At 42.1% G+C, this 24,294-nt stretch overlaps 1 protein-coding gene across 1 annotated transcript in view; it reads left to right on the top strand.

Moving 5' to 3' along the window:
- The window catches only part of lama4 (laminin, alpha 4), a 216,340-nt gene that overhangs the window by 73,241 nt on the left and 118,805 nt on the right, over positions 1–24,294 (top strand). The window contains exons 10-14 of the mRNA XM_041187778.1: positions 1,220–1,330; positions 6,614–6,725; positions 14,589–14,753; positions 15,134–15,327; positions 22,886–23,002. Coding sequence (XP_041043712.1) covers positions 1,220–1,330; positions 6,614–6,725; positions 14,589–14,753; positions 15,134–15,327; positions 22,886–23,002 — 699 coding nt within the window. The remainder of the gene's footprint in view (positions 1–1,219; positions 1,331–6,613; positions 6,726–14,588; positions 14,754–15,133; positions 15,328–22,885; positions 23,003–24,294) is intronic.

Here is a 24,294-nt window from a genome sequence, read left to right as displayed (position 1 = left end):
AGATGTGCCTGCGAAAGCAAGGGGAGATAATTAGCGCATGGCAGTAGCCTGTAAAAGAGGACACATCACTCACAGCATGGTTTTCTGATGGATCAACAGAAAATGCTGGAAAAACTCAGCAGGTCTGACAGCATCTGTCAGAAGAAGGGTCATAAGGATGCTGCCAGACCCGCTGAGGTTTTCCAGCATTTTCTGTTTTTGTTTCAGATTTCCAGCATCTGCAGCATTTTGCTTTTAGCTGTTGTCTGATGGATATTGCACTGCTGGGTCTTCACTTGGTAGAGCAGCGCCAACCTCACTGTCAGCACAGAACCGGTCCAGATCCTCACCGGCCAGCTGGGTGGCTCAGTTTTCAAAGTCCATGAGGACCTTGATTTCAGGCATTCCTCCACCGCAAAGCGACCTCTCCCTCTTATCGTGTGCCTGCTTGTCCTGAAGAATAGGGATGGAGAGAGTGTAAGCAGGATACCTGCCAGGCCACATGATAGGTATGCCTGGCATGTGTGGGTGTTGACTGATCCCACAGATGGGATGAGGATAATGAAGGTGATTGTGAGAGAGTGAATATTGATGTCCTTTCAACTGGCAGTGAGTGAGGGTCATGTGGATGTGTGATGGATTTGTGAGTGTGTGAGTTGAGAGCGATGAGATGAGTAACTTACCCTGGTGGAACAGAAGAGATTATTCATGCTCTTGTGGCACTGGGTGGCTGCCCTCTTTTGCAGGGTGTTGGCACTGACCACCGCTGCCACCGCCTTCCAAGTTGGATCAGTGAGGCTACTAGCCATCCTGCAGCCAAAGCGGGAGTAAAGGGCATCACAGAGACCCTCCACTGCATCCAAAAGGCACTCAAGTGACGCATCATTGAACCTGGGAGCTGCAGTCCTCTTGCTTTTCAGGGCCATGTCTTCTTTGCAGCAGTCATGGGCTGGAAGCGCTGAGAGGTGTGCGCACAGCTGCTCTTCAAATATTGTAGCCGGCGTATTGAAGCAGTGATGTGATGGCGTGGTGGGCAAATGAGAGCCCGCCCGCTATGGAAATGACATGTTGCCCTGGAATGCATAGTTAATGCCGCAGTTTTGGGACAATACGCTGTGAAAAGCTGCCATTGTGGCCGGCGGGTAAAACATTATCACACAATGCAAATCTGGAACAATTTCGCCCAATGTTTCTGGCTTACTCCCAACCTATTTATCATACATTATTTCTTACAATGTAGACCCAGATTGCAGAGATGAGGTTACACTCAGAATCACAGAAACTTAAGATAGAAGATATTGAAACAGAAATCATAAACCTCATCGCCGATCTCAACATGCTATCTGAAAAGGTGCGTATCTTTAATTTGACTTAAAGACAATTTATTTTGTTGTAAAGATTACATATTTTGTTATGTTTATAGATCTTACTAATGAAGTTAATTTCAAATAATTCATTGTTATGATTCATAAAATACTAATCTTTTAAAATTTTCACTCAGTCATGTTCAATAATTTTGCAAAATAGTCACAGTTTATATTCCTCTAATTTTTATAACCTTATTGAAAATTAATGTTCTATAAGAACTTCATACTTGCTCACCAGTAACGTTCTGTAGACCTGGATGATGCAGGTCCAGTGAGTACCCTGTGCTAGCCACTCACAGCTGAGAAGCTTAGCATGTGTTCTGAAAAGGGTTCCGCTCCATTAAAGTGCAGACTGTGTGCAACTATGCTGAGACCACCATGTCAGTGAATGTGTGCTTTCCTGGCAGCAGCCACAATGCCTTCATTCTTAAGCAGTCTGTCATTCCCATCATCTTTGGACTGCACAAAAACAAGGGATGCCCCCAATACAAATGTTTTGTCTCTCTCTTCCAATACCCTACCATATGAGGACAATGTGCCTACAATGCGAGCCATGCCACCACCAAGAATGAGAAGAAGCAAACCATTGACTTTATCTGCCAAGACAGCTTTGGGGAGCCCTATAATACTTACAGGAGCATCTCTCCAAATATGTGGCGGTCTGTTGTAGCCTTTATATGCTCACTATTATGAGGGTGCAGCCCTTATTACCAGGCATACAGAGGCTACCTCAGGAGAGGGAGGCAGGGAGGAGGCATGTGAGACCACTTCCTCATGGACAGGCTGCCTGTCTGCATCCACTTAGGCTCAGGTTCCCTTAGGACATCAATTCCCCAACTTTCAATCCATCTGCTATGGACCATCACAGCGTCCTTTTGGCCAAAATCCTGCAATAAAAGCCACCAGCAAAACACCTTTTCATAGCAACTTTAGTCAACAAGACATTTAAAAATAGACACAAAACAGGACTATTCACTCTTTTATAACCTTTACTGACTGTCTTGATGTCTGGTAGAAGGCTGCTGATTTTCAGTGGGGAAGATTACAAATGGCATTACTTGATGATCTAAAACATATCTGGGTATTTGGGGCTCAGCTTTGGACTGTAGTGCCTTGGTATATGTGGTAACAGTCTGGGCTGGCTGGCTGAATGGCACCAGCAATGGCACTGGCAGAGTCATAGTGATGGGACCACAAATGCTGTCACTAATGCAGGCCTGGGCTCCATAAAGCCACTGGCACTCCCCTGGATGACACCTCAGCAATCCTAGCTATCTATTGGAGGACAGATTGCTAGACTGCCATGAAAGCCTGAAAGCCACTTTGAGCACTGAGATACATAGCCATGAAGGCAGCAATCTGAACTGAACCTGCATGGCAGCAAGCAGCAACCTCATGACTTCAGTCTTACCTTCTATTGCAACACCAAGAAATTGGTTGACTTGCACTGCTGCAGTGGAAGCTGAGTCATCAGCCACCCAATGCTGCATCATGGCTGGGTCTGCAAGTGCTGTCATGGGGCTTCCACACTGCAAAGAAGAGACGCTCAGTTCTGGGTGAAGACCAGTGCCATAGCTCCTTGACAATGTAAATTACTTTCTTGCAAGCCTGCCAATACGTCAAGCTTCTCAATGTGCATGTTCATCTGCATTCTCCTGTAGGCTGCCCTGTCAAGTTCTCATCTGAGAAACCCCTATAGCAGAACTCACCTGCAACCTTGCCTTCCTTTGCTGGAAAATTATCTGCCCTTTGCCCCCAGCTTGGCTATAGCCCACTTGTACCCAGTGGCTTATCACATGCTGACCCAATACTAGCTCCTAAGGTAAGCGCTGTGAGTGCCAGATTAAGTGATAATGCTTCTTCCTCAAAGGTTCTTGCCTTTTCTCATGAGACTACAGTGGCTGTCCAGTTCTTGGGTATCTAAAAGCAGAAAATCCAAAGAGGAGAGTTGGGCTGAGGAAAGCAGGGTGAGTTGGAAAGCAAGACATCCATGGTCACATGATCTGCAGCTAGTACTTCATGCCAAATCAGAATGAGGATGAGGTGATATTTAAGTAGTGCCATAACACGGGAACATAACCAATTCCTGAATGTTTCCAGCATCACAGGATACAATATCCTTCGTCACAGCCACCCCCCGATGTTGATTACAGTCTCCCCCTGTGGACTTAGGTACCTCTCACCTCTGCGTTTAAGTCTGGTCCCTGTAGTTATGGGCCACCTTGTCCACAAAAGGAGGGAAGAATGTTAGTTATGTGTTGCACTGTATTTGGGTGATGTGCCTGTCATAGCTGGAGGTATGTGGAGCCTGTAAGAAGTGGGTGTGGGGCTGACATTATTGTGTTGTGTGAGGATGAGATGGGGCATCTGAATTTTCAGCCTGAGACCTTACTCCTAGGAACTACTGATGAGTGAGTGATGAAGGTGTGGTGCATTGAGTAGCATGAGTTGTTGGTGGTGTGATTGGTAGGAAATATCCAGAGAAGATGCATTCCCTGACCTTTACTACCTCTATCAGGTCAATCAACCTTCTTCTGGCACAGCTGCCAGGTCCTCAGGGCCAGGGTCGGAAAATTGACCTTCCTGGCTACCATTCCATTTTCAGCAGTGCCTTGAAAGCCTCTCAGCCTCAGATGAAAATATAGCCCTTTCCTTCTGTCAACGTCCTGGCCTAAGGTCTCAGTACTATATCGGAGAACTTGGAGCCCCCTCTCTTGGCTTTTTTTGATTCCTTCATGGAACATGGGTGTCACTGGCTAGGCCAACATTTCTATTGCCCACCCATAATTGCCCTTGAGAAGGTATTGGTGAGCCACTTTCTTTAACCACTGCAGCCTCTATGGTGTAGGTACGCCCACAGTATTGTTAGGGAGGGTGTTCTAAGATTTTGACCCAGTGACAGTGAGGAAATGGCAATATATATCCAAGTCAAGATGTTGAGTGACTTGGAGGGGAACTTCCAGTTGGTGGTGTTCCTATGTATGTGCTGCCCTTGTCCATCTAGATGGTAGCGGTCACAGGTTTGGAAGATGCTGTCGAAGGAGCCTTGATGAGCTGCTGCAGTGCATCTTGTACATGGTACACACTGCTGGCACTGTGTGCCGGTGGTGGAGTGAGTGGATATTGAAAGTGGTGGATAGGGTGTCAATCAAGCAAGCAGCTTTGTCCTGGATGGTATCGGTTTCTTTAGTGATGTTGGAGATACACTCATCCAAGAAAAGGAAGTGTATTCCACCACAATCCTAATTTGTGCCTTGTAGATGGTGGACTGACTTTGGGGAGTCAGGAGGTAAGTTACTTGCCACAGCATTTCCAGCCTCTGACCTGTTCTTGTAGCCACAATATTTATATGGCTAGTCCTGTTCAGTTTCTGGTCACTGGTAACCTCCAGGATGTTGATGGTGGGGGATTTATGATGGTAATTCCATTGAATGTCAAGGTTCAGTGGTTGGGTTTGCTCTTGTTAGAGATGGTCATTGCTTGACACTCGTGTGGCATGAATGTTACTTGCCACATGTCAGCCCAAGCCTTAGTTTTGTCCTGTTCTTGTTGCATTTGGACATGGACTGCTTCAGTATCTGAGGAGTTGCGAATGGTGCTGAACATTGTTCAATCATCAGCGAACATCCCTACTTTTGACGTTATGACGGAAGGAAGGTCATAGATGAAACAGCTGAAGGTGGTTGGGCTGAGGGCACTACCCTGAGGAACTCCTGCAGTGATGTCCTGGAGCTGAGATAATTGACTTCCAACAACCACAAACATCTTTCTTTGTGCTAGGATGGCTCCAATCAGCGGAGAGTTTTCCCCCTAATTCCCAATGATTCCAGCTTTGCTCGGGCTCCTCGATGCCACACTCAGTCAAATGCTACCTTGATGTCAAGGAGAGTCACTCTCCCATCACCTTAGGAGTTCACCTCTTTTGTCCATGTTTGAACCAAGGCAGTAATGAGGTCAGCTGCTGAGTGGCTCTGGTGGAACCAAAACTGAGTATTAGTGAGCAGGTTATTTCTGAGTAGCTGCCACTTGATACCACTTGACTACACTTTCCATCACTTTACTGTTGATCAAGAGTAGACTGATGGGGCGGTAGTTGGCCCCATTGGATTTGTCCTGCTTTTTGTGTGCAGGACATACCTGGACAATTTCCCACATTGTTTGATAGATGCAAGTGTTGTAGCTGTACTGGAAAGGCTTGCCTAAGGATGCAGCGAGTTCTGGAGCACAAGTCTTCAGTACTATTGCTGGATTGTTATAAGGGCTCATGGTCTTTGCAGTATCCAGTGTATTTGCCATTTTTTGATATCATGTGGAGTGAATTGAATTGTCTGAAGACTGGCGTTTGGGATGCTGGGGCAGTCAGGAGGAGGCTGACTTGGATCATCAATTCAGCTCTTCTAGCTGAAGATTGTTGCAATTGCTTCAGCTTTGTCTTTTGCACTGATGTGTTGGGCTTGCCATCCAGGATGGGGATATTTGTGGAGCCTCCTCCTCCTTTTAGTTGTCTAATTGTCCACCACCGTTCACAGGACTGAAGAGCTTAAACCCAATCCATTGGTTGTGGGATCGCTTAGCTCTGTCCACCACATGCTGCTTTTGCTCTTTGGCATACAAGTAATGCCATCAAGTAGCTTCACCAGGTTGACACTTCAGTTTTAGGTATACCTGGTACTGCTCCTGACATGTACTCCTGTACTCTTCATTGGCTGTTGCTTCATTTGGTGTCCTTCTCCTTACAGCCACCTGCACTACAGGCACTCAGCAATATCTTCTGTGTAATGATTAGAGTTCCCTTTCAGGGAAACAGGCTGTCTTTAAGAGGTACAGGCTAGCTGCAGCACATGCTAACCATGCTCCTTGTTGAGCATTCAGCCAGTCAACAGCACAGGCTATAGTTGACTGTTACTCGAGATGGCATAGGTCACATTAATTGGCCAAGGAATCAAATAAACCAGTGTTTTCCAGACAAATGACTGTTTATATGTAATCAATATCAACAGAAGTAAGTCATCCCATTTAAAATTAGCATTTTATATTTCATTTAGGGTTTGTCTATTTCTTTATACTCAGGCCCTCATGTTATAAGAAATAAATTCTTGATGGATACAGCAATAGAAATTATTTTCATTTCATAATTCTCAGTGCCTAACCCTAGTACAAATTCCTATAATAATGTAAAATCTATGTCTTCTATTTAATGAAACTAACTGGAACCTATTCTACCACAATAAGTCTTTACTACTATCAATCTAATTTTATTATTTTAGGAAAACATAACTGTCTTTAATGCACAGCTATTTGACAAGGAAACAGCCAAAATCAGTGACCGTGCCAACCAGATCAATGGACAAAGTATTACTATTGTCAATTTGATCCAAGGTAAAAGCGTAATTTATTTTCTTTGACACTCACCTGAAGTAAAACGGTCGAGCATTTTCATCATGTAATGTGTGGGTATAAAAAAGGAAGAAGACAGAGAGCACAACATGAAAGAAGTTTGCATTCTGGGCTGATTTATATTTAATGCAAAATGCCTGACTCCTGCTCTAATTGTAGTCATTAATAGTCATCTGGTACTACAGAACTTGAGTAGTGCTGAAAAAAGACACATTTTCATCTTGCACTCATCAGGGCAACTTGCATAAACATTTGGTTTTCTTGCGAATTGTACTGTTGAGTGCAAGATGAAAAGCTTCGCCAACATGTCTTTTTTCAGCAAAACTCAAGTTCTATAGCTATGAACTAAATAGTTCCATTTTGTCAGTTGGTGCATGTGTGTTTGTATTTTCTGTCTTGGTATTCACAGTGGAATATTTTCAATTCTTGCAATGGTAGGTAAGACTTTCATGGGGAACTATTTGGCAACATCCAAATCCTGACAGTTTGGTGGTAATGTGCCAATGTCCAAACTCCAGTGACAACTGTGTGAACATTTGTCCATGTTCATAGTTGGCACAATTCTATGTCGGTTAGCGGAGGGATGGAATGATCCATCCATTTTCTTCTCTGGAAGAGTAATGGACTGTTAGTTCCATTCTGAAATATGTATTTGTCCTCTGAAGCTATCAGTATCTGGTCCCTTCCGGTTTATTATTTAACACACTGTGTATTGCTTAAAGGCATGTTACAGAAGTATGTTTATGCTCCTTGGTAGTGTAGAAATGTGTGTTAGTCAACTTTCCAACACTCAGATACAAGACAAATACCCAAACTTTATAGCCTCTGAAGTTCAAACCTGACACAATAAAACCTCATCTATCACTTGGTCTTTACCATTCAGAATTAACATGTGCAGTGTTAATGATTTGTTTGGAAACTTATTATGAAAATTTCATTCTACTCCTTCCTTTGCAATACCATACAGCATTGAATGTTGCAACCATTTGAAATTATTGGGCCTACTCACCCTATGCTTCTTTCTTCTGCCTGGAATATTTATTAAATAATTTGTTTCACTCAATTTCTCTTCAATCCTGTAAGGCCCACGAAACCTTGCATTTAACAATTCACCCAGTACTGGTAATAAAACTAACACCACTTCCCCAACAACAAAATGAGCTGTGGCTTTCCTATTCTCCTTCCCTTTCATCGCTTGCTGTGATATCTTTAAATAGCTAACTCACATGCTCTGTTCAATCTTTCTCTGAAGTTTGATATATAATCTAGGAGAGTAGTTTCAGAAATTTGACCCATCAATTTTTTATGAATCAACTTTAGCGGTCCCCTTACCTCATGACAATACACTAATTCGAAAGGACTAAATCCAGTCCATGCATTAGGAGCATCCCAATAGCAAATAACAAGATTAGAATTCCCCTATCCCAACCCTGTAGATAGTCCAGACTATAAACCCGCATCATGGTTTTTAAAGGTTGATGACATCTTTCCAAAGCCCCTTGTGATTCAGGATGGTAAGCTATTGACTTAAACTGTTTTATCCCGAAACTGTTCATTACTGCCTTAAACAGCTGTGTCATGAAATTTGAACCCTGATCTGATTTTATTTCTTTCGGCATTGCTTGTAAAAATGTAGTCAACTTAGTGAGGTGAGAGTGATTGCCCTTGACATCAGCTCAGCATTTAACTGAGTATGGTATCAAGGAGCCCTAGCAAAACTGGAGTCAATGGGAATCGAGGGAAAAATCCCTACTGGTTAGAGTCATACCTAGCACAAAGGAAGATGGTTGTGGCTTTTGGAGGTCAGTCATCTCAGCTCCAGGACATCACTGCAGGAGTTCCTCAGGGTAATGTCCTGGGCCCAATCATCTTCAGCTGCTTCATCAATGAATTTCCTTCCATCATAAGGTCAGAAGTGGGGATGTTCGCTGATGATTGCACAATGTTCAGCACCATTCGTGACTCCTCAGATGATGAAGCAGTCCATGTCTAAATGCAGCAAGACCTGGACAATACCCAGGCTTGGACTGACAACTGGCAAGTAATTTGCACACACAAGTGCCAGGCAATGACCATCTCCAACAAGAGAGAATCCAACCGTACCCCTTGACATTCAATGGCATTACCATCGCTGAATCCCTCACTATCATCCTAGGAGTTACCGTTGACCAGAAACTGAACTGGACTAGCCATATCTATATATTGTGGCTACAAGAGCGGGTCAGAAGCTAGGAATCCTTTGACAAGTAACTCACCTCCTGACTCTCCAAAGCTGTCCACCATCTACAAGGCACAAGTTAGAAGTGTGATGGAATGCTCTCCACTTGTTTGGATGAGTACAGCTCCCACAACACTCAAGAAGCTTGACACCATCCAGGACAAAGCAGCCCACTTAATTAGCATCACGTTCACAAGTATTCACTCCCTCCACCACTGACGCAGAGTAGCAGCAGTGTATACCATGTACAAGATGCACTGCGGGAATTCACCAAGACTCCTTAGACAGCACCTTCCAAACCCATGACCACTACCATCTAGAAGGGCAGCAGATAGCTGGGAACACCACCTGGAAGTTCCCCTCCAAGTCACTCACTAACCTGACTTGGAAATATATCACTGTTCTTTCACTGTACCTGGGTCAAACTCATGGGACTCCCTTCCTAACAGCACTGTGGGTGTATCTACACCACATAGACTTCAGCAGTTCAAGAAGGCAGCTCAGCACCACCTTCTCAAGGGCAACTCAGGTTGGGCAATACACGCTGGCCCAGCCAGCAAAGCCCACAACCCGTGAATTAATTTTTAAAAACTCTTCCACTATTCTTTTGCTGCAATATTTCTTGAAGGTATCAAAGAATCACAGAATCACAGAATCACACAGTGCAGAAGAGGCCCGTTGACCCATCAACATGTGAGAAACATTTGACCTACCTACCTAATCCCATTTACCAGCACTTGGCCCATAGCCTTGAATGTTATGATGTGCCAAGTGCTCATCCAGATACTTTTTAAAGGATGTGAGGCAACCCGCCTCCACCACCCTCCCAGGCAGCGCATTCCAAACCATCACCAGCCTCTAGGTAAAAACGTTTTTCCACACATCCGCCATAAACTTCCTGCCCCTCACCTTGAACTTATGTCCCCTTGTAATTCATCACTTCTGTAAACCTTGTAGTCACATTCATTATTGTCAGCAAGTACTTATTTCCACTTTCAGTCTTGCAGGGTGCGGGGGGGGGGTGGTCCTACACAATCAATTATATCCTTAGTAAAAGGTTGCTCAAATGCTTGAATTTGAATCAAAGGTGCCGGCTTAATCACAGCTTGTGGTTTCCCTATCACCTGCCATGTGTGACATGATCTACAGAATTTGACTACATTTCTATGCAGTCCAGGCGAATAAAAATGTTTTTGTATTTTCGCCTGTGTCTTTCTACTTCCTAACTGTCCCCCACTGGAATTTTATGAGGTATTCTCTGTACTTCATTTCTATATCCAGATGGTATAACAACCTGATGCACTTCCATCCAATTTTCACCTGATGAAACTTGGTGCGGTCACCACTTCTTCATTAACACATTACCCTTAAAGTAATAACATTCTGGAATACATTCTGGCTCTGTTTCTGAGCAAGCTGTCTGATACAATTGTTTATTCATGGATATTTTTGTTGTAGTTCTACCAGCTGCCCTGAGCTAAACACTTCAGCTGCATTCTCTTCTATTCTGTCTTCCTGCATAATCCTATCAAAGACAATATCAACTAATTGAAATTAAACACCTTTTCCCTGTCTTTTAACTTCCTCTTCTTTCTGTTTCAACCTGTAAACTTGGATCACATTACTGCACAATCTGGAAACAATCCAGGATGCTCTTTCTGAAACACTTGAAAGCACTTCTACAGGCTGTTCAATTACTGTAGGTATCACCCATATCTGTGACCCAGCCATATCATTACCTAAAATAAATTGAACCACTACAATGGCCAATTTTTCCACTACTCCAACAATCGCCTCACCTATTTTCCACTTATCCTTTAAATTTACCTTCCACAATGGGATAGGTTTAGCATCTCCATGAACCCCATTTATTATCATCTGTTCCTGCAATACACTCTCTGAACAATAAATATCACTATCCCATAACATTAAGGATTGACTAGTCCGTGTCTCTTAAAATTATAATATCTTTACCTGCTCCACCCTGTACACATGGAAAGACTTTCCCTTCATGTACAAAAACTTTAAACATTTCTGCAATCTATTCCTCAGAACTGTCTTGAGTAAATTGTGAACACATTCCCGCTTCTTTACCTATTACTGATTCTCCCTGTTTTACCTGTACACAAACCACTGTTTTTTCTGTGCCTGAACCTCAGAACCCACAGTACTCTTACTTCCAGAACTTTTCTGCATTTCAATTATTGTAGCTTATATTCCCAATAACTTCCAATACATTGACTTCATGCGACCAATTTCATTACAATGAAAACACCTCAGTGTTTGAATGTCGCTCCTAGCCTCAGTATCTCCCTTTTTAGTCTGAGAAAAACATTTCCTGGGAATTTCCAACTATTCCTTCCCTCCTCTGACTATCTATCTTCCTTTCACCTTCCCACTTTCTATCTTCTCTGATTTAAAAGGCAGGCAAATAAAAGGCTTTGATCTATGAACTAACTCATAATCATCAGCTATCCCTGCTGCTTATCTTACTGTTATAACCCTCTGTTCCTCCGTACGAGTTCTTGTTACTGAAGGAATTGAATCTTTAAATTATTCCAAAAGAATTACATTTCTAAGAAATGCAGATGTTGTCTCTGCCTTTAATGTCCATATCCACCAGTCAAAATTACTTTGTTCTACTCTCCCAAACTTAATATAAGTTTGCCTAGGCTGTTTCCTTATATTCCTAAATTTATGCCTCAGGAACCAACTCATATGCACTCAAAAATAGTCTTTTTTACTGCATCATAATTCACTGACATTTCTTCTGACAGTGAAACATAAACCTCATGAGCTCTACCCACTAACCTAGACTGTAAAAAAAATGTCCAGTTTTCTTGCGGCCATTTAATCTGTTTAGCTATCTTCTCAAACGAAATAAAGAATGCCTCTACATCCCTTTCTTCAAACTTTGGAAAAGCTTGCACAAATTTAAATATCTCCCCACTGGATTTTAGATTGAAGGTTTTTCCATCATCAGAACCTTCTTCATCATGTGAGGTCTCTTTTTTAAAGTCCAGCTTTTTAAGCTGCTATTCTCTTTCTCTTTCCTTCGCCCTCATCTCCATTGCTAACCTTTCCCTCTGGAGGTCAAATTGTTATACTTTGATTTCTCTTTGAAATACTTTGACCTCTCTCTCTTTCTCTGCTCTTTCTTTTTCTGCTGCCTCTAGTTCAAGTTTCTTTTTCATTTCCATTGCTTGTTCACATTCAAGCTTCTTCATTTGTAACTGAAGTCTCACTACCTCCAGCTGTGACTCACTAGAGTCCGATCTCACTTCCAACTTCAAATGCTGTGCTATCATTTCAACTATGTCTGCTTTCTTTGCCCCCTACAGGTAATCGCAACTGCAACTTATCCACCAACTCAGTTAACTTCCCCTTAGATACTGTTTGTAACCCAATCAGAGCTATATCTTCTACTTCCAAAAAAAAAATTTTAGCCATGGATACAGCCATTTTTGCAGTCTCACCGCTTTAAAATCCTACACACCAACTCCAAAATTCAATGTGCTTCGCGTACTCATAACCTTAAGATTCACCAACTTCAAACCAATCAAAGAATTCAAATTCAAATATCCCACAAACAGCCCCTAGGTGGACCAAATCCATGAGGGAAACTTAGTCGCGCTATCACAATGGTTTTGCAATTTGTATTTATTACGAGATGTGTGCACTGTATTCAGAAGTAATAAGTCCACCAAGCCTTTAGAGGTTTTAGAAATTAAATGAAAACATTTATTAGCAAATTATAGAAGATTTCAAGCACATACATAAGACTAGAATTACTACTATAACTCCTATTCATAATTAACCTTACTCCCACTTACATTCCCTTGTAAGCAACTGTCCAAAATAGATTTTAGATTTAAAACAAACTCAGCAAGTTTACACAATACCCTGGACTGTAGATTTCCAATTGGCTTTTCTCCAGCTTCAGTTCCGTTAGACTGCAGACTTATGCACAAATGCTTGAGGCTTCGTAAGGGCTGTTCACACACTCCAAGTAGATCTAACATGGCCTTCTCCTAACACACAGCCTTTCATCTCTCTTTATATATGTTTCTCTCTTTTTAATATGTAAATTATATTGTTCCATGTGTCTTTGAAACTGTATCTTCTTCATAATATAAAAGCTTTCATGTGGTCACTATATATTGTCAGTAACCTTTGGAAAAAAATAAACACATTCCTTAGCCTTACTTAACTGGCTAGTTGTAAACAGGCTAAAATCCCTTTGACATCCAAATATCCCTTCATTTAACTAAAAATGCAAATTTCCTTTATACTTTACACACTAAGCCAGCATCCATGTTTCCTCATTAGAATGTCAAGCACCTAGCTTCTTTTGATTTAAACTTGCAGTCTACATGACTCCAAATGTAATTAAATCACACACAAACAGTCCCAACTATATTTACCCCCATAAACCTACTTCACAAAAAAATTTATGAAAATTATTATACTTTTATGACAAAATAAATCAATAAATAAATAAATTGGATTAAAAAAACAGTCAAGAGGGAGGAGAGAGTTCATGGTCTAAAGCTGTTGAACTTGATGTTAAGACTGGAAGGCTGTAAAGTGCCTAATCGAAAGGTGAGGTGCTTTTGTTCCAGTTTCCATTGGGCTTCACTGGAACATTGTAGCAAGCCAAGGGTGGTTACGTGGGCATGAGAGCAAGATGCAGTGTTGAAATAGCAAGCAACAGGAAGGTCTGGGTCATGTTTGCGGACTGAGTGAAGAGGTTCCGCTAAGCGGTCACCCAGTCTGCGTTTAGTCTCCCCAATGTAGAGGAGACCACATTAGGAGCAGCGAATACAGTAGATCAAATTGAAGGATGTGCAAGTGAGCTGCTGCTTCACATGAACGGAATGTTTGGGGCCTTGGACAGTGAGGAAGGAGGAGATAAAGGGGCATGTGTTGCACCTTCTGCAATTGTGTGGGAAGGTGCTGTTGGAAGTGGATGAGAGTTGGGGTTCATGGAGAAGTGGACCAGGGTGTTATGGAGGGAATGGTCCCTACAGAATGCTAACGGGGGGGGTGAGGGGAAGATGTTTTTGGTGGTGGTATCATGCTGGAGTCGGGTGAAATGGCAGAGGATGATCCTTTGAATGCAGAGGCCAGTGGGGTGAAATGTGAGGACAAGGGGGAACCTATCATGGTTCTGGAAGGGAGGGGAAGAGGTGAGGGCAGAAATGTTTGTTTTTTTATCCTTTTTGTGTTTTGCTTTCACAGAATGCTGACCTTTGTTCTGCTATTAGCACCTTCTGCTATCTTTTCTTTATGCCACTATCAGCACCTTCTTTACTCTTTACCACTACCATTAACACTGCCTTTGTCTTGTGCCCATGACATCTTTGTCAATCTCTCCTTAGTGTTACCTTTCCCTGACCTTTTATCTCATTCCACCTGCACCACCCCCTGTTAAACAGTATAACATCCATCACATTTCTATTTCTCTTTAGCTCTGAAGAAGTCATATGGACTCAAAGCGTTAACTCTGTTTCTCTCCCCACAGATGCTGCCAACCCTGATGAGATTTTCCAGCATTTTCTGTTTCTATTTCAGATTTCCAGCATCTGCAGTAATTTGCTTTTATATTATCTCATTTTATTTTGCAGATATTATTGAAGGCCTAAATAAGTATGGAACAGAAGAAGAATTTTCAGCTGAAGAAACCAACAAACTCTTCCGTGAGGTGAACAAGATGTTGGATGAAATGAGAAATCGGAACTTTTCTGACCAGAAACCACTTGTTGAAGAAGAAAGAACAAAAGCCCAGATTTGTATGTTTTATTGATTCACATTAATGTTATCTCTTTAACACTGAGAAAGAAACATACATTCAAAGGTATGGTAATAACTGAACACTACGTTGTGTGAAATAGATAAAAGCTCCCATCCTTCAGATGAGTAGACAATCACCTTTTGTAATTGTACCTTCAGTCCAGAGAATCCTCTTTGTTCTTCATTTGGTTCATGCAAGTTTAGTTTTCAGAGGGCTGTATTATATGTAGCTATTTTTAGCTAATCCGTAACACATGTTTTACTTCCTGCTCCACTCCCTACACCCTGCTCCAGTCCCTCCTAAATTCCCAATTAATGCATGTTTGGGCATTTCAAAACACCAGTCTGAAAAGATGTTCAATTTTTAATTACTTTTCAGTGCTAGATCGTGTTTATGGGCTCCAGGGTGTTATGATGGAAAATAATGACTCAATTCATAGGATACAGGACAGTATTACTGATTACAATACCAATGTCTCAGACCTGAAGGAAGCACTTGAAGGTGCTATCAAGATTGTTCAACAAACAGAGGAGAAGAACAGAGAGAACATCAATGGATATCAAAGGAAAGAGGTGAACTTAATATAGTAATACTCCAGTTCAAATATTGAATAATAGCTCAATTTGTTACATATTGTAAAATGCAAACGTGATCTGCCTGCATTTACTGTTGACATAATATTTATTTCTGTGCTTACCGAGTGGCCTTAAGATGAAAACTAAATAAATATCAAGGATTCATTGATCAGAGTATGGATATTTACCACATCGTATTTGAGCAACTTTCTATGCCTATGATGAGGGTGGTAGTGCATAGAAGATATGGGCCTGATGACACAATGAGCCTTTTTAAAATCATATTTACATCTATTCTAATTGATGACTTTAAAGAAATTGGGATAAATTGACCAATCCTCAGTAATGTATGAGTATCAGGTGAAGTTTTCCTCCTTTAACATCATTTGGATTGTTTTAATTTAATATATTATTTTCCATCCACTTCCATTTTTTGTCAGAAAATTGTTGTATTTTAGCAATATGATTAATCTCAGAGAGAAGTTATTGAAAACACCTGTATAAGGAAGTTGGATTAATTTACAGCTTAAATGACTCATTCATTGATGCACCCTGAGTACTGATGACTACTTCAATTCATCTAAGGCACCAGGAGGGATATAAAAAAATTGAAACAAAAACCCATGTTTCCAATGAGCATTAATTTGACACAGATGTAGATTGGTACAAGCAAAATACTCACCTGTCCTTTGGAGTTCTAATCCTACCTATAATTCGAGAGTCAGCTTTATTAGCATCGCAAATGACTTTGAGGAAAATTTGTGTTACGGAAAGAAGAGACAGGCAAACTATACTTCTTTCCTCTCTCCAACTGTCCTTAAGCAGAAGGTGTTTTGAATTATTTTTAATATATGCTGTGGCGTGTTTTCCTAAACCCTCAGTTTATTTGATCCAATTTACTAATAATTCTCAGGAACTCACATTATGATTCACTCACAAGGCTAACGTGGTGATTGTTGCTTTAAGGCCAGCCTTACTGAGTAAGGGACAGATGGTCAGAACAGCCAATCAGCACCAAGTGCAGGTAATCTCATGGTGGAGTGTATTGTAGCCTTGCTAGAAGCAGGTAGCTAGTCCAACAGCTCTGAAAATAAAGTTCAGTGATCAACTAAAGAAGCCTCTCGGTAATACATCTCTACATCTGATAACAATCCTGGCACTGTCTCTTGCCCTACAACTGTGAGTGTCTCATTTTAAAGATTAAAAGAAAGAAAAAGGTATACCCACCAGGATGCCTCTCTTCGGGAGGATTGACACATTTGACTCCTCCGCGGCGGAATTGAGTCAATACATTGAGTGCCTCAGGTATTATTTCCAGCCAACAAAATAAGGGATGAGGCAAAGTACAATGCAATTCTCTTGAGCACTGTGGGAGTCAAAGCTACAATCTTACTCGCAGTCTCATAGCCCCAACTGTGCCCAACTCCAAATCGTTTGGTGAGCTCGTGGATTTAGTGAAGGGCTATTTTCAGCCCAATCCATCAGTCATTATGCAAAGATTCAAGTTTAATACGAGAGTGAGGGCCCCAGGCGAATTGCTTGCAACTTATATTGCTAAGTTGAAGCAATTGTCACAGCATTGTGATTTCGGAGAGACCTTGAACGACATGCTACGGGATCGATTAGTTTGTGGCATGCACAACATCGCAATTCAGTATCGATTGCTTGCAGAAATCGATATAGCTTTTAAACAAGCAATGAAGATAGCACAGGTCATGGAAGACTCTGAAAAAGATTTGCAGGAGCTACAGAGCTTGCAAAATGGCACCGTTTACCAGTTAGGGGGGAACCTGTAGCCAGACGTGGTGCCAAAACTGCTGAAGCAGCCGCAAAGTGGGAATCATTCCCAATCACCCAGAAATCAGAAAAAAATGCCAGAGCAATCAGGCAATGATCCTGAAGTTGAAATGTTACTGATGTGGGGGTGACTACACTCCTGAAACATATAGATTTAAGGAGGCTGAGTGCTATTACTGTTGCAAAAGGGAACATTTGATAAAGCAGTGCAGAGAAAAGTCCAGACTGCCAAGTAACTAGCCAGCAAAGATGTTAGAAGTACATAACCTGAAAGAGCCTGAGGTAACTGATTCTGACATTCACACTCTTTTTAATCTTAAAGCAATCAAGGCAGACCCCATTACTGTCACAATCCACAAGAACAAGAAGCCTCTTGTTATGGAGGTGAATGCAGGGGCATCAGCCATAGTGATGGGTGAGCGCACATTTCACTACCTGAGAGAAAGTACCTAACCCTTGAGCCTGGAGAAACTTCTGCCCAGTTGAAATCTTACATGGGAGAAGACATAAAAGTAAAAGGCACTACCATGGTACCTGTGAGTTATGGGCAGCAGTCAGCCCAGCTCCCAGTAAAAACAGTGACTGGGGAAGGACTAAACTTTCTGGGCTGTGATTGGCTAAAAGAAATCAAGTTAAATGTGTCTTTTTTTTTCAAGTGTGGGCAGGAGGACTGCTAGATTTGTTGAAAAAGTACAACTGTGTTTTTCACAAGGAATTATCAAAAATCAAAGGTTTGCAAGTCAAGATTTATGTTGATCCAAAGGCATCTCCCCGATTTTTTTTAAGGCAGGACTGGCACCATATGCCTTAAGAGAAAAAGTGGATGCTGAGTTACACATGTTGGAGGAACTAGGCATCAAACAGCCGGTTCAGTTTTTGGAATGGACAGCACCTATCGTTCCCATACTGAAACCGGATACCAGATAAGACCATCCACATTTGCAGCGATTATAAGCTAACAATTAATCAGGCCGCTAAGTTGGATAAATATTTAATTCCAAGAATTGAAGACTTATATACAAAGCTGGCAGCAGGTCAATCCTACACTAAGTTGGATATGAGCCACCGTACTAGCAACTCGAGTTAAATAACACATCCTGAGGGTATGTCACAATACCTATTCCAGTATATGTGCCTCCCTTTTGGTGTGTCTTCGGCGTGTGCAATATTTCAAAGGACGATGGAGAATCTGCTACAGGGACTACCACGGGCTGTAGTATACTTTGGTGATGTTCTCATAACTCGATCAACAGAGGCCGAGCATTTAACAAATTTAGAGGAGATATTAAAAAGATTTCTGGAAGCGGGAGTTTGCCTAAAAAAGGAGAAATGTACTTTCCAAGCCACCAAGGTTACCTATCTGGGGTACCGTGTAGACACAAGGATTACACCCTGTGGAAGATAAGGTTAAGGCAATGAAGGAGGTGCCTTCCCCCACAAATATCACCAAACTCAAATCATTTTTAGGGATGGTAAACTATTACAGGCAATTTTTACCCAACTTATTGACTGTACTAGCCCACTTTCACGTATTGCCGAAGAAACACTATTGTTGATCCTCGAAGGCTCCACAGGAGGCAGCCTTCAACAGAGTAAAACATCTGCTGCACTCCTCAACATTGATAGTGCATTTCGACCCATCTAAAGAATTGATATTGACCTGCGACATCTCTCCGTATGGCATTGGGGCAGTGTTGTTCCATTAGATGTTTGACGGCTCTGAAAGGCCAATATGTTACATATCAAGAACCCTCTCAGTGGCCAAAAAAAGTTATTCACAGATCGAGAAGGAAGGACTGTCAACAGTCTTCAAATTTAGAAAATTCCACCATTACTTATTTGGCAGACGCTTTACTATCAGTCTCCAATCGTAAACCTGCTTTTGGGCCTTTTCAAAGAAGACAAGGCTATCCCGCCGATAGCCGCGGCAAGGATTCAGGCGATGGGCATTAATTCTGTCTGCCTACGAATACACTTTCAAGCACTGACTGGAATACACATAGCAAAGCTCTTAGCCGCCTACCCTTGCAAGAAAGCATCATGTATGCTCCTGTACCCCAATGAAATCGTCCTTGCATTGAATTTCTTAGACATGTCGCCCATCTGTGAGAAGCTGATCAGTAGCTGGACCAATCGAAATCCACTTCTGTCCAAAGTGAGAGATCAGATAACTTACAGGATGGTTAAATGAGCCAGTCTCTGAGGAAATGAAACCATTTTTTACCCGCAAATACGAATTGAGTTGTCAGGATGGCATCATACTCTGGGGAGCAAAAGCAGTTGTTCCTGCACCAGTTAGAGAACTGCTCCTATCCAGAGCATTTCTAAGCCAAAAAATCTCACCAGGAGTTACGCGTGGTGGCCTGATATAGATGCGGATATCGAGAAGATAGTCAAGCACTGTTAACAGTGCCAACTGCAGAAAAAGTTGTCAGCCGCAGTCCCCCTACACCCTTGGGAATGGCCTAGCCGGCCATGGGCATGGATCCATCTTGACTACATGGGTCCATTCCTCGACACAATGTTTTTACTTATAATTGAAGTACGCTGAAAATGGATGGAGATTATTGAGGGGAAATCACCTACGTCGCATGCTACCATCAAAAGATTACACCAAAGCTTTTCGACTCACAGATTGCCCAGAGTTATTGTATTAGGACAATGCAGCCGTATTTACAAGTATTGAATTTCAGAACTTCACCAGCCTAAATGGCGTTAAACACATCCGAACTGTGCCTTACCCAGCATCAAATAGATGACCAGAGAAGGTTATCCAAACTTTCAAGTCAGGACTAAAAAAATTGTCAGGAGGAACCTTGGAAACCAAGAACTCATGCTTCCTACTTAGCTACCACTCCGCATGCAACCACGGGAGTTCCACTAACAGAACTGCTTATGAAGCGTCATCTCAAAACAAGACTGTATTTCCAAATTTGCCAGGAATGGTAGAGAAGAACTAAGGTAATCAGAAAACAAGCCACAATTTGCATAGTAAAGCCCAAAAATTTATGGTAGTTGAAGTCATATATGTAAGAAACATCTGCAGCGGTCCAAGTTGGATCCCATGGATTATTATCTGTGAGACCAGGCCCCTTTCATACCAAGTAGACATAGAAGGCCAGATCATTCGTAAACACATGGATCACCTGAGGAGCAGGGAGACGCTTCCATAGTCAGTGTTTCCACCAAGGAATGTTATCAAACCCGTAAGCACCGACGTACCTGATCAACCTGTTATAAACATAACTGATGTTTCAGTTTAATCAAATACTGCCTGTGCCAAAAGAGGTCCCCGTTATCACAGTTCCTGTTAGTGCCTACCCTGTAGGAGACCCTCAGGCTATAGAATTACACTGCTCTACCCAGAACAGAGAAACCCCTCAATGACTTGATTTGTAATTGCTGGGCCTATGTATATAAGTGTATAATCTGAATTCATGACAAAGTGAAAGTGTGATTATTTCTAAGATTTTTGATATTGTTTTCTATTCACCTGTATAAAGTAATTTGTGTAAGTAATGTAAAACAAAGAAGTAAAGGGGGAGGAATGTCGTAATCATTGCTTTAAGGCCAGCTTTACTGAGTAAGGGTCACGTGGTCAGAACAGCCTATCAACACCAAGCATGAGGAATCTCATAAAGGAGTGTACTGTAGCCCTTCTAGAAGTAGATAGCTAATCCAACAGCTCTGTAAATAAAGTTCATTGTTCAACTAAAGAAGTCTCTTGGTAGGACATCTCTACAGTTAGTTTATTTATATTCAAAGCCCGGGGGGGAAGAAGTGTTTGCAATGTCCCATTCCACTTCACACACAGTAAGGTGGGATAGAAAAAAGGATGTTTTACAACTAGGCATAGTAACAGTGCAAGAACCACAGAAATAAATATTAGTTCACGTGATTATCAAAGTCCAGAGTCACAGTCCAATGAAGAGTTCTTTCACATAGGAGCTCGAGTTCCGTTGGCTGAAGACCAGGGTTATGGAGTTCTACAGTTGGTGCTGATGCCATAAAATGAAGTTGGTACACAGAGATTGGGTCAGTTCTGCAGGCAATATTAGAAAATCTTCCAGCAGAGACAGGCTTCAAGGAGCAAGCTCTTGTTAAGCCCAGAGTTCTGCTTCTTGACGGTTCGTTGTTTGGATGTTAAACAGCAGACCAAGGATTTCTCAGTTCTCAATGGATTATAGAGATTTCAAAATAAAACAGAAAATGCTGGAAAAACTCAGCAGGTCTGGCAGCTTCTGTAGAGAGAGAAACAGAATTAATATTTCGAGTCTGTGTGATTCTTCTGACTCTTCTGAAATGTTAACTCTGCTTCTCTTTCCACAGGTGCTGCCAGACCTGCTGAGTTTTTCCAGAATTTTCTGGTTTTATTTCAGATTTCCAGCATCTACAGTATTTTGCTTTTATCTGAGATTTCAAAATGATCACGAGTCATGTGATCAGTTTTTTCTCTACAATGATTTCAAAAGGGATGTTTATCCAGTGCCTGGAACTTGCTTTGATTTCAGGACTAAAAATGTCCTGGCTATGAGCTTTTGAAAGAGTTGCCACCTATATTGAGGTTCTTGTGTCAGGAAACCATTGGGCAAAATTTTTACCTTGGCGGGCGCCTGCCCGACCTGCTTGAGCGTAAAATGACACGTGTTGATGTCAGTAAGCGTCCCAACATCAACATGCAATCGTGCGATACATTGGTCAGTGGGCATGCGCCAGAGTCGGCAACATGCCCGGCGACAATTAAGGCCATTATAGGATCAATTTAATAGGATTTTTCACTGCCCTTGCGGTTGGTGAGCAGGTGAAAAGACCAATCAGCCTTTTTGGAAACCTCATCCAAGGGCAGGATGAGATTTCCAACATGAAATAAAAAGGAAATAATTTTTTTCAGATTTCACTTATAACATGTCCCTACTCATGTGACAGACTCATATGAGGGGACATGTTTTAAAACATTTTTCTAATCTTTATTTTTTTTTAACTCTTCATCTCCCTCAGGCAGATCTGTGCCTCAGGGAGATTCTCAAGTGCACACTTGCATACATGCGCAAAGTTCACGCTCACCCCGCTCACACTCCCCGCCCCCCACCCTCCCCACCCCCAGCTGCCCACACAGCACTTCACACTGGGCGGGCCTTAATTGGCCCACCAGCACGAAATCATCTTCCAGCCTTGATTGTGGGCGGCAATCAGCTTCCCGACCATCCCCGCCAAACCCACCCGACAAGAGCTAAATTCTGTCCATTGTTTAGGCAGACCCTCTGTCTGTACTAACGGGGTAAGCTTATCAAGATGCAAGTGCTGTCCATTGGCACCTTAATGGTCCCTTAGTGAAATGAACCTGGACAGTACCAGGTGTGGGCTGAGTCTGTTAACAGCTCTGTAGATATAATCAATTTCAATCTGCAAGTCCCCTGGTTTTGTGATTATAATGTCCTTAAAATTGGATGTGAGATTCTTCGATGATCAGAGGAGGATTCTTTTGTTCTCGTGACTCCTGTTTGTCATGTAATTTGTAGCAGCCATCTTCTTTGATGAGCAGAAAATCCATTTTAAAAATAACAAAAAGAATAAAGTTTTTATACATACAGTTTTAGATTTCTTTTCATGCCATATTGACACAACACTTGGTATTGCATTACCAGGCAATTCATAAGGGAAGCTGTATAAGTACATTTATAAAACTCCCTGGAACATTCCTACAATTATAAATTATCCACTAATGTAAATTTTCTAAATACTTTTTCTTCTTCCACAGAGACTACGAAAAGTATTAAAAAAACATTTTGATGCTGTTAACATGACCCTTCAAATGGCTAATGATGGCTTGATAGACACGGAGATTGCTATATCAGAACTAGAAAACAAGATTGTGGTAAGACAAGACAAACTTTAATAACTGGCTAATGCTCAGTAGGTATGAAAAACAATGACTGGGCCAAAATATGCTTACATTTTATTAGAAACTCACAAGAAAGGTTTCTGCTGTTCAATACTGATATTAAAAAGTCACTAACCGGTGTATGTTTCTGTTATAAATAGAGTTCATGAAATCTTCCTCCTGGCTGCCTTTAAAGTTCCCTTGCAAGTCATCATTCTATTATGTTTCCTGCCTATAGGGATCCTTATACTAGCGACAGCAGAGGCAGTATATAGATATCCTGCTTCTGACTACACCAGTATGGAATGGTCAACTATAATTTCTCATCACATCCTCAAAATTTTCTAATGTAATTCAATGAATTACTTTTGAAATGCATTCACTGTTATATAGTCAATTGCAGCAATCAAGGTCCCACAACATAAATGAGATTATTAAGTGGTGGTGCTGGTTGAAGAAGAAATAATGGCTAGGACACCAAGAGGATTCCCTACTTTTTTCACATCATGTCATGGGATCTTTTCCCTCCACCTAAACAGGTAAACGTGGACCAAAGTTTTATGGGCCCCCGCTGATGTGTTTGCAGGTGGGTGGCCCATAAAATTCCCTGGGTGACCATCCTACTACCCTCCTGCCCACCCCTCACCTGCCCACAATTTTACAGTGGGTGGGGGTGGGTGGTAGTATGCAAGAGCCTGTGCTTCCATGCCACAATTGAGGCCCTTAGGTGGCCAATAACGGACACCTAAGGGTTGCTTCCCGCCCAGCCTCAGTGTTGAGGCGGTGAGGGACAGGTTACCCAGCACGCCCACCAATCACCCACACCCTCCAACACCCACCACCCATCACCAAGATCTGCATCTCTGGGTGTTTTCTCTCCATCTGCTCTTCAAATCATGACCCCACTCTCCTCTCAGCCATTTCTTGGGCCATCCCTCCTGCCCCACCAAGAGACATCCGCTGGCGTTTACCTGCATCCTGGCTCCAGTTTTTTGACTCTGGGACTGCTTTTAATCCCAGTAGTGGACACTGCTCAAGGTGCTACTGCTGTGATTACAGAGCTCTCAGCCAATCAGATTGGCCAGCAGCTCCTTGAGTCAGTACTTCCGCCTGAGTGAGGGGCAGAAGTCCCGCCTCCAGTCGTTAAATGTCTATGAGACAGCTGGGGATGCATTTCCTGCCAACTTCAATGGTGGTGAGTGGGAAACACTGCAGTGGGAAACATTCTACCCAAAGTCTCAGTTTAACGTTTGGGGACATAGTGACGTAATCATTGGACTGGTAAT

This window comes from Carcharodon carcharias, chromosome 5 (assembly GCF_017639515.1).
Source record: "Carcharodon carcharias isolate sCarCar2 chromosome 5, sCarCar2.pri, whole genome shotgun sequence".
Taxonomy (NCBI): Eukaryota; Metazoa; Chordata; class Chondrichthyes; order Lamniformes; family Lamnidae; genus Carcharodon; species Carcharodon carcharias.
Note: the sequence above shows the minus strand (reverse complement) of the source record. Positions and strands in the feature narration are given on the sequence as shown.